Source organism: Cebus imitator, unplaced genomic scaffold, assembly GCF_001604975.1.
Source record: "Cebus imitator isolate Cc_AM_T3 unplaced genomic scaffold, Cebus_imitator-1.0 Scaffold536, whole genome shotgun sequence".
In the NCBI taxonomy this organism is placed as follows: Eukaryota; Metazoa; Chordata; class Mammalia; order Primates; family Cebidae; genus Cebus; species Cebus imitator.
This window is the reverse complement of record NW_016107851.1, coordinates 1,298,734-1,311,712: the sequence shown is the minus strand read 5'-3', so window position 1 is coordinate 1,311,712 and position 12,979 is coordinate 1,298,734. Positions and strand designations below refer to the sequence as shown.

The 12,979-nt window shown below is 48.5% G+C and overlaps 1 protein-coding gene across 1 annotated transcript in view; it reads right to left on the bottom strand.

The window, feature by feature from the left end:
* Positions 1–218: 218 nt before the first annotated feature.
* ATP12A (ATPase H+/K+ transporting non-gastric alpha2 subunit) overlaps positions 219–12,979 on the bottom strand; it is a 41,079-nt gene continuing 28,318 nt past the window's right edge. Inside the window, exons 12-23 of the mRNA XM_017514733.2 lie at positions 11,443–11,635; positions 9,130–9,305; positions 8,340–8,476; positions 6,067–6,217; positions 5,399–5,567; positions 5,157–5,311; positions 3,267–3,390; positions 2,922–3,067; positions 2,174–2,307; positions 1,874–1,975; positions 1,356–1,447; positions 219–1,271 (exon numbers count right to left, since the gene is read on the bottom strand). Of these exons, the coding sequence (XP_017370222.1) occupies positions 1,243–1,271; positions 1,356–1,447; positions 1,874–1,975; positions 2,174–2,307; positions 2,922–3,067; positions 3,267–3,390; positions 5,157–5,311; positions 5,399–5,567; positions 6,067–6,217; positions 8,340–8,476; positions 9,130–9,305; positions 11,443–11,635 (1,608 nt within the window). The 3' untranslated portion in view covers positions 219–1,242. The remainder of the gene's footprint in view (positions 1,272–1,355; positions 1,448–1,873; positions 1,976–2,173; positions 2,308–2,921; positions 3,068–3,266; positions 3,391–5,156; positions 5,312–5,398; positions 5,568–6,066; positions 6,218–8,339; positions 8,477–9,129; positions 9,306–11,442; positions 11,636–12,979) is intronic.

The following is a 12,979-nucleotide window of genomic DNA, read 5'->3' as shown; positions in this document are numbered from 1 at the left end:
ATGGAAAGGCTGTGGAAACCACTTTCTCTCGAGTGCTGCTGCAGAAAGACAGGCCCTCAGGCACCTGAACAAGAATCATGGGCACATCAGAGGCCCAGGCTGGAGCCCTGGGGCCATGAGGAAGAGTTCAAAAGAAAAATCCTACATTTCCAGATCTTCCACAGATAAGTAAAATGACCAGAAGGAGGAAGAAAAAGAAAATAAGAAATCACATCTTATTTTTTTTTGTCCTATGCTCTTCATTTTGGAAAAACATGAATCAATTAGAACACCACAATTAAACCTGGGTTTATAAAACATCTTTTACTTAAAAATGAGGCCTTTCCAGGCCTGTCAATATGGGTGTGTCACACATGAATACACCTAAGTTAAAACATGAAACATGACTGACAAAATACTATTGTTGGAGAGCACCTGGCAACTGTTTTACAAGAAATAAATATTACTAATGAAACCACAATAGCTCTCTACAGGGGTTGAATCGGTTGAATCCTAGCGAAGAAAGCCTCCTTGGATTAGCTGAGCATTTTGAATTAGGATATGCAAAATGAACTGGGAGCTCAGTTTTGGAGGAGCTGACGTAGGGGTGGAGGGCGACAGGGGCATAAAGGGCTGGGGAGGTGACCAGAGGTGGGACAGGGTGACGTTGCCAGGGAAACTATCATGGCCAGGTGGCAGACGTCTTCAAGAAGGATGTCTCAGAGTCAAAAGAATCAAAGCCGAGGTCATGCGTGCTGCTGTGATGTGAACCTGCCACCACTTCCTTCTCCTGCAGACCCTGGGCTGAGTTAGCCTTTTCTGAGCAAGGAGACCATGAAAACATGCCTTCTCAAGGGAGTTGCGGAAATCTTAGGGTGGTCACTGAGCCTTTAATAGGGCATAGAAAGAAGTTCTGAGCAATCCTAGCTAGATCTTAAGGCAGATCCCAGTAGATGCCTGGGTTACACAAGACTATCAACATCAAGGAGCTTCATATACATATAAACACATTCTTCCCTATACCATTACCTTGAAATGTACGTATTTTTAAATGAGGAGATGGAGATAGAAGTGAAAATCATATATCAAGAGTTGAATTTCAGTTTTAAAGTACAAAACATCAGTGAGTATCCTGCATACAGTTTTCTGCATGAAAATTTCCTCTTGTATGAGTTTTGATGCTGGGAATCTCCCAACGAATGGTCAGAAGATGAACAAGCACACCCCAATGTGCTGCTGGGAGACTTGGGAAGCAAGGTGGTCTTAATAGTACATGTTCTTATCCCACCAGCCTGTAGAGATAGAAAAAAGTACATCAGAAATGGAGAGTCTGTTGAAGTGGGTAAACAGAGCCTCTGAAGTCACAGACTACTCACTTCCAGGGTAGAGCCTGATGAAGAGCTTCCGCACCTCATCATACACCCAGATCAGGATGGCGTGCGGCACAGCCACAAACCAGTACTGAGCCCTGGAAGCAGAGGGGTGGAGGGTGAGCCCTGACTCATCTACAGGGATAGCCCAGCCACCCCCCAACAACAATGGGGCTTCTTGTTCATTTTTCCTGTTTTACTGCAAAGAACAACAAATCCATGAGGCCCCACAACCTAAAGCTGGAAAGCTCCTTGTTTAACCTGCACTGTGACTGCTAGAAGCAATGTCTGCCTTTGAAGCAACCTGTTGGATGAGGATGAAGGCGGGTTGCTGAGGTCTGGAAAACTCATTTCCACTTCTAGGAAATGCAGATCAAAACTTTGGGCTCATAGAGCATGGGATCCGTTTGACCACTTCTGAAAGACTCGGGGGAAGAACCTTGGGAATTCTTAGGTTTATTTAGGCTGCGACAGCTCAAAGCAGAGCCTGGCTCTTTCCTCCATGCTGCTGAGGGTGAACTCACCTGAGCATGGTGAAACTCAGCGCTGTGACACTTCCGAGGCCATAGGACAGGATCAGCCCGATGATGATCTGTGAGGCGATCCCCACCCAGATGACTTTATTTCTGCAAGACACACAAAAGCAGACAGACTTGGGATTCTTGTGGCTTCGTGATCATACACCCAGAGGACCATGCCCCCAGCACAGTCAATGCCTCTGGGGTTACAGCTGTGGCCAGAGCTCCGTCTTGTGAATAACAAACCATCGTCCTCCTTGTACAGCAGGCCCAGGGCTGCCCCAGGAGGCCGGGCACGGGCAGTACCTGAAGAGACCCTGCTGGAAGATGGAATTCCTCCGGGTTTTCCTGATGATCAGATCTGCTATTTGCTGGACCAGGATGCCAACAAAGAAAGCCGTGTAGCCAGTCCATTCTAGGTATTCCCTCTGGTACCTTGTCTATTAAAAGGCAGAGAAGGAAGAGACCGTGGGGCCAAAAGAAAAACTTCTAGGATATTTCAGTAAACTTCTCTACAGCTTTATGGTCTCTCCCTACCTCACCCAGACTGAGACTGGACTACCTCCTAGTGTTTGGAAGGAAGCATTTTTCTGTCTTGAACCAGGTGAGTAAGGAAAATTTTAATTTTTAAAAAATTATCATTACTATTATTTTTAATACAGACAGGCTCTCACTATGTTGGCCAGGTTGGTCTCAAACTTCTGGGCTCAAGTATCCTCCCACCTCAGCCTCCCAAAGTGCTGGCATTACAGGCATGAGCCACTGCACCCAGCCTGAAAGATGTAAATTTATTTGGCCCCACTGTGGGTGTCGCTGGGCTGGTCACTCTTCTATACCAATGGCAAAGCTAAAGTAAAAAAAGGGACCTGTTGGCATCTAGACTGAAAGAGGAGGCTATGTTCTGAGACCCAGCAAAGGCCAAGCACGCGTCAGCAAGGGGGCAATTGAAGCTCTCCCAGGCTGTTCAGGGACATAGAGGTTCTGTGTAAGTCTGGGCCAGTCAGTGAGCATGGGGAGAATCAGGGGACTCTGAGGCAGGGCTCCCGGCACTCACCCATTCCTGCCCATAGTGATCTTCCAAATCATTCACGTTGTCATTCTCCCATTCTACCCGCAAGTTAATGAGAGTGTGGGGCAGAAAGCCCTCCTGCGCATAGACGGTGAAATACACAAGGAAAGCTCCCAGGGCTTGCATGAGGCCTGAAAGAACAAGGGATAGGACACAGGTTCTATGACGGCCCCAGGGAACTGCCTCATCCTGTCTCCTCTTGGTTCCCCCTTCCTCCCCAACCCAGGCACGCACAGGAAAACCACACTTTCTGGCTGTGCCCTGGACTCCAGTGAATTCAATTCTCAGGGCAGGCCCTGGTGTGACGAAGAGGACGTGCCCTGGTCGTACCAATGTGCAGGTATGAGTACACGGCGAGTTGCTTGTTCACCAGCCTGTCCTTCTTCTTGTGGCGAGGCTTCCTGTTCATGATGTCACTCTCTGCCTTCTCGTATGCCAAGGCGATGGAGGGGATCTAGAAGGGAAGAGGTTGGTGAGGTGTAACCCCAGGATGCTCTGCTCTACCCACGGGGGAGGGGGGTTGGGGTGGGTGGGGCCCCGGCTGGATGGTGGGTGGGGGCATGCAGCTGGCCCATCCAGGCTGTAGGCAGTAGAGGGGCGTGTTGTCGATACAGGAATTTAAGAACAGTGCCTTTAAAAATCAGCTGCTTTTTAATCACCCAGTGACGGCAGTTCTGAACAATGCTGGTTATAAAACACTCTTTCCCTACAGGGAGGCTTTCTTGTGCCGCCCTCCCCCTCCAGTTGGGAGGATCTGCTAAAAGATGGATCACTGCGCCCCACCTCCAGACTTCCCAATTCAGGAGAACTGGGCTGGGGCCAAAAAGTTTGCCTTCCTCCCTCCCTCTCTTCCTTACTTACAATGAGTGTATAACCTATTTCCATGATTTCTAGCCCAGTTATCTGGAATAACATTTTTTATTTTATTTAATGTTTTGTTTAATTTTTATTTTTTAAGAGACACGTTCTCTATGTTGCCCAGTCCTGACTCAAACTCCTGAGCTGTAGCGATCCTCCTGCATTGGCCTCTGAAGTAGCTGGGGCTACAGGTGTCCACCAGAGGCCCAGAGTGTGCATTCTAATGTGTTCCCAGGTGATGCCTGCACCATGCTTGGAGAAGCACCGCAGCAGGGCAAAGCAGGCAAATGCGAAGGGCTTGGAAAATGATCCACTAACTTTGGGGACATGAATACCCCTCAAAGGGAAAGACATCTCCAGTCTCTCTAGGAATTAGGGATTACCTGGGTATTGTAGAAATCGAGAGAGGGGAATGCGGCAATTTGAAGAGCCAGTTTCCTGCTGAGAATCGAGCTTGCTGTTTGTTGCTTTCCCTGCTTGCCCACGTAAGCCACAGCCACATGGGCAGCTTTCATGGGGCTTTCTTTAAATGGATACTGGAAAAGGGGACAGTTTAGGTGACATTCCTGTAGGGCAAGGCTTTATAAAGTCTTCATAACTGCTACTTCTTACTCTGTTTAGGTAAAGGGCTCCCAGGTCAGACTCTCTTACTTAATAAGGGGTGGCTGTGGGATTATTACTTTATTCACTGGGCCCCAGTGGTTATTTGGGTGATGAATCTGAGTGACAGCTTCATCTTACCAAAAGAAAAGGGAGGCACATAGGGTGAAACTGACCAATGGATTTTTTTTTTTTTTTTTTGGATGAAGACTCATGTCTTGAAAAGCTTGCTATAGGTCAGGTGCAGTGGCTCATACCTGTAATCCCAGCACTTTGGGAGGCCACAGTGGGTGGATCACTTGAGGCCAAGAGTTTGAGACCAGCCTGGGCAACATGGCGAAACCCCATCTCTACTAAAAATACAAAAATCAGCCAGGTGTGGTGGCACAGGTCTGTAGTCCCAACTACTTGGGAGGCTGAGGTGGAAGAGTCACTTGAGCCCAGGGGGCGGAGGTTGCAGTGAGCCAAGATAGCACCCGTGTACTCTAGCCTGGGTGATGAGAGTGAAACTCTGTCTCAAGAAAAAAAAGCTCACTATAGAGTGATTTAATTTCCGAACATTTGGCAGATGCCCCTGGTCCCTTGCTTTGAGGTGTGCAATGTGGACCGGCAGAATGGGCACAACCTGGGAACATGTGAGAAATGCAGAGCTACAGGCCCCATCACCTGGAAACCAAGAAGCATTGACTTAGTCCATCCCGGCCCTTGAACCTGACCTCCCCTGGGGTGGGCATCACACCCTGTTCCCTCAGAGTCACTTACAATGTCTGTCCCTAAGTCAATGAACAGGATGGTGATGGTGCCAATGGGCAGGGGGAGCCCGGCGATGATGTAGATCAGAAAGGGGCACAGCTCAGCAATGTTCTTGGTCAGGGTGTAAGCAATTGTCTTCTTGAGGTTGTCAAAGATCAGGCGACCTAGGCAGAGAGGTTTCTCCTTCAGAACCTGCTTCTAGTCCCCCAGACAACCCCGGCCCTCGGGAAGACCCACTGAGACTCACTCACCTTCCTCCACCCCTGTGACAATGGATGCGAAGTTGTCGTCCAGCAAGACCATGTCGGCTGCATTTTTGGCTGCGTCAGAACCTGCTATCCCCATGGCAATCCCAATGTCTGCCTTCTTCAGAGCCGGGGAGTCATTAACTCCATCCCCTGTCACAGCAACAACGGCATCCTGTGGCGGGGGACCCAGGGAGACAGTGGAGTGAGCAGGCCTGGCAAGAGCAGTGTGGCCTCCCTTTTTCTTGAGGCTTCGAGGACCATTATGGCTGAACTAAAGGGCCCGTTTACGGGAAATGATAAAGATGAGGAATCTTAGCTGCAGGAACAAGGAGCACCAAACAAGGTGTGTGCAAATGAGGAAACCTAACATGCAGGTGTTTTATATATTATGTCTTCATATTTTTTGTTTTATATCTTTGCATTAAATCTTTTTTTACTCACCCCTACCACAGAGAGCTGGAGTGAGCCTTTCGGGGAACATGTGTTGGGGGTCTCAAAGGGGGACAGGGGCCAGCCCACCCGAGAGGGTGGAGAGGTCAGGTGATGAGGATGAGCCAAGAACTCTCTCCTGAGGTTTCAAAGGCACCACAGCCTGATGTGAGATCCAGACCTCTGCACTTGCCCGTGGAGTGATGGGCCTGTCAGTCCTCTGGGCACTGCCGGCCACCCACCTGCCTCTGACAGCCCTCCACAATGATCAGCTTCTGCTGGGGGGATGTCCGGGCAAAGACAATCTCCTGGTAGTTGGCTAAGATCTCATCCAGCTGTTCCGAGCTCATGTCCTTCAGCTCCATGCCGGTCACTACAGCGGCCTTGGCATCCCTAGAAGGGCCAGAAGAAACTGAGTGAGGCCCAAGGGCAGACCTTAGGCTGAAGTACTGTTCCAGGCAGGATGCTGGCTGAAGCCTGTCTGACTTGACCTGGAACCCAGTGTCCTTGATACCTAATGCTCCAGCGAGGTGACAGGAGTTATGAGTCCTGGGAGCACTTTAGTCTCCATTTTAAGAGGGCAAACTGAGGCTAAAAAGTCACACCATTTCCTGGTGCCATATAACAATAGGAATAAAAAACCAGGTAGCCTTATCCTTACTAGAACAGGTGACAGGTGGCACTTCCTGGAATAACGCTTTACTTCACAAGTAAAAGGAGGCTTAAAAACTGCCTGTTCAGGGCCAGACCCAGTAGTTCATGCCTGTAATCCCAGCACTTTGGGAGGCTGAGTCAAGAGGATCACTTGAGGCCAAGAGTTCAAGATCAGCCTAGGCAAAGGAGTGAGAGCCCCCATCTCTACAAAAAATGTTTTAAAATTAGCCAGGCGTGGTGGCACATGCCTGTGGTCCCAGCTACTCGGGAGGCTGAGGCAGGAGAATTGCTTGAACCCGGGAGGCGAAGGTTGCATTGAGCTGAGATCTCATCACTGCACTCCAGCCTGCAAGACAGAGTGAGACTCCGTCTCAAAAAAAAGTTTTATTTTTTAAATTTGAAAGTGAAAAAACGTATAATCCGATTATTTTACAAAACCAAACAAATAAACAATCCCCAAACTTGTTTTCACAGAGAGATGTTATGTATAGCAAAAAGCATTGTAAGACTTTAGGCTTCAGGTACTGTTGCCGTGCCCAGAGGCGGGACCCAACCCTGCTGGTTGTCCGACTTGATAATTTGTTACAACCTGACAGCTGTGTGTCCCTAAAAGGCCTAAGTGCTTGGGGAACCTGAAGAGATGCATTGGTTTTTCTCTTTTTTTTTTTTTTTTTGGAGACGGAGTTTCACTCTTGTTACCCAGGCTGGAGTGCAATGGCGCGATCTCGGCTCACCGCAACCTCCGCCTCCTGGGTTCAAGCAATTCTCCTGCCTCAGCCTCCTGAGTAGCTGGGACTACAGGCACGCGCCACCATGCCCAGTTAATTTTTTGTAGTTTTAGTAGAGACGGGGTTTCACCATATTGACCAGGATGGTCTCGATCTCTTGACCTCGTGATCCACCCACCTCGGCCTCCCAAAGTGCTGGGATTACAGGCTTGAGCCACCGCGCCCGGCCTGGTCTTTCTCTTGTCTCCCCACAAGCGTGAAAGCATAACCCAGCTAATGAACATGTCTTCTCAACCTGAGAATTTGGATTCTGACTCACAGAGACCACGCACAGTCTGGGCCACTCTCCTGCACGCCCAGCTCCCTGGCCCTGGGTTTCTCCTTCATTATAACGACCACATTATTGTTAGCTTTCAGTCTGTCTCCTTGGCTTGAGGGGAAGATCCCCAAGGGTATAGATAGTATTGTTCGCTTTGTTACTGTAGTTCCAAGTCTTGCCTGGTATACAGTCGGCACGCAAAAAATAATTGTTGAAAGAATAAATAATTGAGTGAATGAACAGGTGGATGAACATAATTAAAAGACTAAGGATAAACATGATTAAAATAATTAGGAGAAACAAGAAAAGACTTTCCTCAGGAAGCTTCCATTCCATTTATTCCCAAACAAAAAAGAAGAGTGTGTTTACATAGCTACACACTATAAAACTGGGTAGATAGATATCCAAGATGCTTACTAAGGTTGGGGGGGTGCATGAAACAGCCCACAGGCTTCTTACTATTCCAAATTATGCAACTGCATCTATGGCAAGTAATTTCACACAAACCCTTCGTTTCAGTTTTTCTTATTCTAAATTGGGCACATCGGTTTTGTGCCTAGGGCACACTGGATTTTGAAATTTCAAACAAGGAACACATAAAGGTTCATTTCATGGTATTAATACTGGGCCTGGCACATACTAGCTGCCCAGTGAAATTAGAGTGACTACATGGATATGCAAATTATAGCTCAAACTAGCCTACCATCACTGTGATGGTAGAAAGCTGATTTGTTCCAAGTAGTGCAGCTCTTTAGAACCACTGGGGCCCCATGGGCATGAACTGGAGTTTTTGCTGTGCTGCTCCTGTGCTTACCGTTGGTTAACTTGCTCCACAGGGATGTTGAGGCGATGTGCAATGTCTTCCACTGTCTCGCTGTTGGCTGAAATGATACCCACACTCTTGGCGATAGCTTTGGCTGTGATGGGATGATCGCCTGTAACCATAATAACCTAGAGCACAGACAACGAGAAGGCCCATGGACAATAAAGAACTCGGTTGGTCAAAGTGGGGATGGCTCAGTATTGCCTACTCCATAGCGCCCTGGGAGAATGTGTTGGTGATTACAGTGGCAGCTCTGGATCTACAAGACAACTGTCTTTGGAGGACACACTAATCCCATTGGGTCTGCCCTTGCTCCTAGGCTTCATGCACTTCCTCCTCTGACATGAGGGGACCCCCTTCCGCTTTGATGCCACTTTATTTGTGAAAGGGCTGGTGAGTGTCTACTTGGGGCAACCCACATTGTTTCAACAGTCTTAATGTAGTAATGATGAACATAGATTATGGGGGTTGAACCTCAAGATTGAGTAATAAAGCCTTTTCGTATTTATCATGGTCCAGGGCAAGATATGGCCACTTCAAGGCACTAGGAGATTCTTCTCATTGCACTTACTGTATATGTGGCTTATTCCACACAGACACAATCATTTTGTTTTTGCAGAACACTTTCAGTAACCTTAGCACAGTGAAACTAGAAATAAAAATAGGAATCCTGATATTTACTTGAAGACACCTAAATACTGACCATCTCCTATGACAAAGATTATTAGAAAGGAACACGCCATAAAGAGAGAACTTCTTGAGCCGGGAAAATAATCCCCACCTTGATCCCTGCACTCCGGCATTTGGTGACTGCATCTGGCACGGTGGACCGAGGGGGATCGATCATTGACAAGAGTCCCACAAAACAGAGGTTGGAGGTGGGAAAGTTCATAGTGTCTATGTCAAATGAGTAGGTTTCTGGAAACTCATCTGCTGGCAGGTAGAGATGACAGAAACCTGTAATACAGATGAAGTAGGGAGTCAGTCAAGGATAGGAAATGAAAAAAAAATAAGAGAGAAACATGCTGATACACCTCAGTCCTTTACTGTTTTACCAATACATTACGATAAGCCAGAATCATTTAATTTCTTCAACTCCGTAATGCAGTTTTTTAGGAAAGCCATTACTTCATCCAAATACAATTCACTGTGCTCATTAGGCTGTATGTTCTAGAAATATATCTTGCTATATTGCCTAGATCTAGACATAAAAAGACTGAGCGTGCACAGCCTCAACTTCTGAAGCTCAGTGGGGCACAGAGTTAAAGGGATCAAGCACAGTGCATGTCTCAGAGCCACACTTCAGCTGCCTGGAGGGTCAGGAGACACCTTCCCTAAGGAGGTCACATGCGAGCTGAACCTTGAGAGGAGCACAGATGATTTCTAGGGAAAAAAGGGAGGGTGGAGGTGGGAAGAGTATTTTCAGCAGAGAAAACAGCATGTGAAGGAACAAGGGGTTTCAATGGAGGAGCACGAAGTTCAGTGTTAGATCAAGACAAGCCCAAGAGAAAGGCCAGCAGGAATGGGCCGAGCCATCCTCTTCTCGGAAGACTTCAGCCCCTCATAGGCTGAGATGGAAGGGACTCTTGTGTCTGGTGGGATCTCCAAGATTGTGTGATGAGCTTTCACATGCAATTTATTTTCAGTCTGGCCCACTGCTTTGCAAATGTCAGTAGAGCAGGCTTTGACAGGTCAAACACAGGTGGGCATCGATCCTAAGTAGAATACGGGGTGCTGTGGGTTACTGCATGCCTGAAGCATTACCATCTCATTTATGTTTGATCCGCTTTGCCAACTCAAATAGCCTTTAGAAACACACATTCCACAGACTCCGTCTACACTGGCAAGGACTTTCATGTTGCTTAATGAGCCGGATCGTCTGTTTCCTTTTTTTTTTTTGGAGACGGAGTTTCACTCTTGTTACCCAGGCTGGAGTGCAATGGCGCGCGATCTCGGCTCACCGCAACCTCCGCCTCCTGGGTTCAAGCAATTCTCCTGCCTCAGCCTCCTGAGCAGCTGGGACTACAGGCACGCGCCACCATGCCCAGCTTATTTTTTTTTGTTTTTAGTAGAGACGGGGTTTCACCATGTTGACCAGGATGGTCTCGATCTCTTGACCTCGTGATCCACCCGCCTCGGCCTCCCAAAGTGCTGGGATTACAGGCTTGAGCCACCGCACCCGGCGCTTCTGTTTCCTTGAATTCATCATTCTGTGGTCCTGATGGGGCACCACCAGCCCCAGTGCGGACAAGACACAGGGTCCTCTGTGACAGCACTGCAGGCACCCCCCTTGGTCTCCTCCCACCATGGCTGCACTTCTAAGGTTCTTTCCCTCCTGACACTTCATCTGCGTCACTGGCATCACTCTTCCTAGTTGCTAAACAGGAAGCTTACTCATTTTTAAATTGACTATTCTCCTCTAATTTGTTCTTAGTCTTACCAATTCTACCTCTATGAAGTCTCTGGCCCCTGATCCCCCCTTCACATTCCTATCACCCCAATCAAATTCCCATCTCTTTCTCCTGAGCAAGGGCAGCCGCCTCCTGTGGAGACGCGCGTCTCTGCTGTCCCTGCTGCCATCAGAGAGCATCCTTCCTCAGCCCCAGTGCTGTCCAGCTCACTCTGGCGGCACGGCCCTCGGTGCTCCTGACTGACTGCAGGATGAAACCTGGCTTCTCACCGCGTGTTCAAGGTCCCCATCTCATGACCTCTAATCTAGCCCTCAAGCCCTATTTCTGTGACCGTGCTGTCTCAACTGCCGGCAGCACCCTGTGCACCCCATGCCATTCTGCTTCTGTGCTTGGCCCGTGCTGTTCCCTGGGCCCTGGTTACTTTCCCCCATCTCTCCTCAGATGCAGTCACTTAAGGCTCAGTTTGAAATTTAACCTCCTTCCATAGTCTTCCGTGAACTTGCTTCGCTGGAGGCCACACCACCCTGCTTGGTGCTCCCCTTGTTCCCATCCTGTTTATCATGTTCTCCTTTACCTGCTTCATGTGGATGCCACAGCCACTCAGGTAGGTCACAGGTCCTCAAGGGGCCTGCCTCATCTCTGCGCCTACCAGGTGATGGGCAGGGGCCTGCCGTCACACTCACCCAGCACACGCTCGCCCAGACCACCCAGCTCCATATAGGCCGTGTGGAAGGTCTTGGCAGTGCTCTTGTCCAGCGGGTGCTCCTCGCCATTGATCATGATGGTGCTGCACTTCTGTAGGATGCGCTCAGGGGCCCCCTTCATCACCAGGAGGAAGCGCTTGTCGTGGGGGTCATCCGTCTCGTGGATGGAGAGCTGGGAAGGAATGAACCAAGTGTGTTACCTACAGAAAGGTGAAACACATTCCTTCTTCTCATTAAATGTAAAGGAGGAAGGGGAACAATGGCATCCTCAGCACAAGTCTGCGCTTTTTATTTCTGTGGCCAGTTAAGATGAAGAGATCTAGACTTGGCCTCAGCCCACGGTGGGGCACCCTGGGTTGGAATCTGCAATAAGTCAAGCTTATCTTTCAAGCAAAACTGGCCGCTTTAGACAGGCCAGATGTGGTCATCAGCATGTAAAATCTTGTGCCTTGGGCAATATCTCCCAGGGTGCCTGTGAGAGTTAGGGGGCTGTGAGCCTCTGCATCTCACCTCCTCTACCTCCCTGTGGGGAGCAGCCATCTTTCAGACGTAGGCTACTCTGAGCTCAGAAGGGCACAAGCCAGCAGGAATTCCTGTGCCTCTTTATCTCACTGTCTACCCAGTTTTCCTGGTTGGATGTAACAGAAAATGGGGGTGGGGTGGGGTGGGCAGGTGAGGAAGTGGATACTTCCAAGTATAGTCTTTCAGGAAGACAGCTGAGTCACGGGAGTCTCAATTTTAATAGAAATGCTCTTGAGCTAGCAATTCTACTTCCAGATCCATCCTAATAAGATATGCAAAAAAAATTCTATACACAAGAATAAAGTGACTAATTCATCTATCCCTTATGATAAGCCAGGTACTCTTCTAAGCACTCAAGAGGAATCTCAGGAGGCCGGAGCGTTTGGGAGAAAATAAGTTACAAAGAAAAGTGGGGCTGGGGGCGGTGGCTCATGCCTGTAACCCCAGCACTTTGGGAAGTCAAGGTGGGCGAATCATCAGGTCAGGAGTTTGAGACCAGCCTGGCCAGTATGGCGAAACCCCATCCCTACTAAAAAATACAAAAAAAATTAGCTGGGCATAGTGGCGCACTCCTGTAGTCCCAGCTACTGGGGAGGCTGAGGCAGGAGAATCGCTGGCGCTCGGGAGGCAGAGGTTGCAGTGAGCCGAGATCACGCCACTGCACTCCAGCCTGGGCGACAGAGTGAGACTCTGTCTCAAAAAAAAAAAAAAAAAAAGGGAAAAGTGCTACCATTTTGGGTCTAACTGGAATTTACAAATCAGTATTTCTTAGACTTTTGGGTTGCAAAGATGAGTGCAAAGGTGAGTACAAAAAGAAGTATCGGCCGATGGGGTTACCAGCTACTGCTGCTGCTTTCTTTAATGACCAAGCAAAGACATTAAAGAAAACCAACCAACCAAACCAAACAAAAACCCTCCCATCTGTTATCACATCACTTTCTAAAATGTGGGCCTTCTCTTTTTCTTTCTCTCTCTGTTGAGATTTATATATATA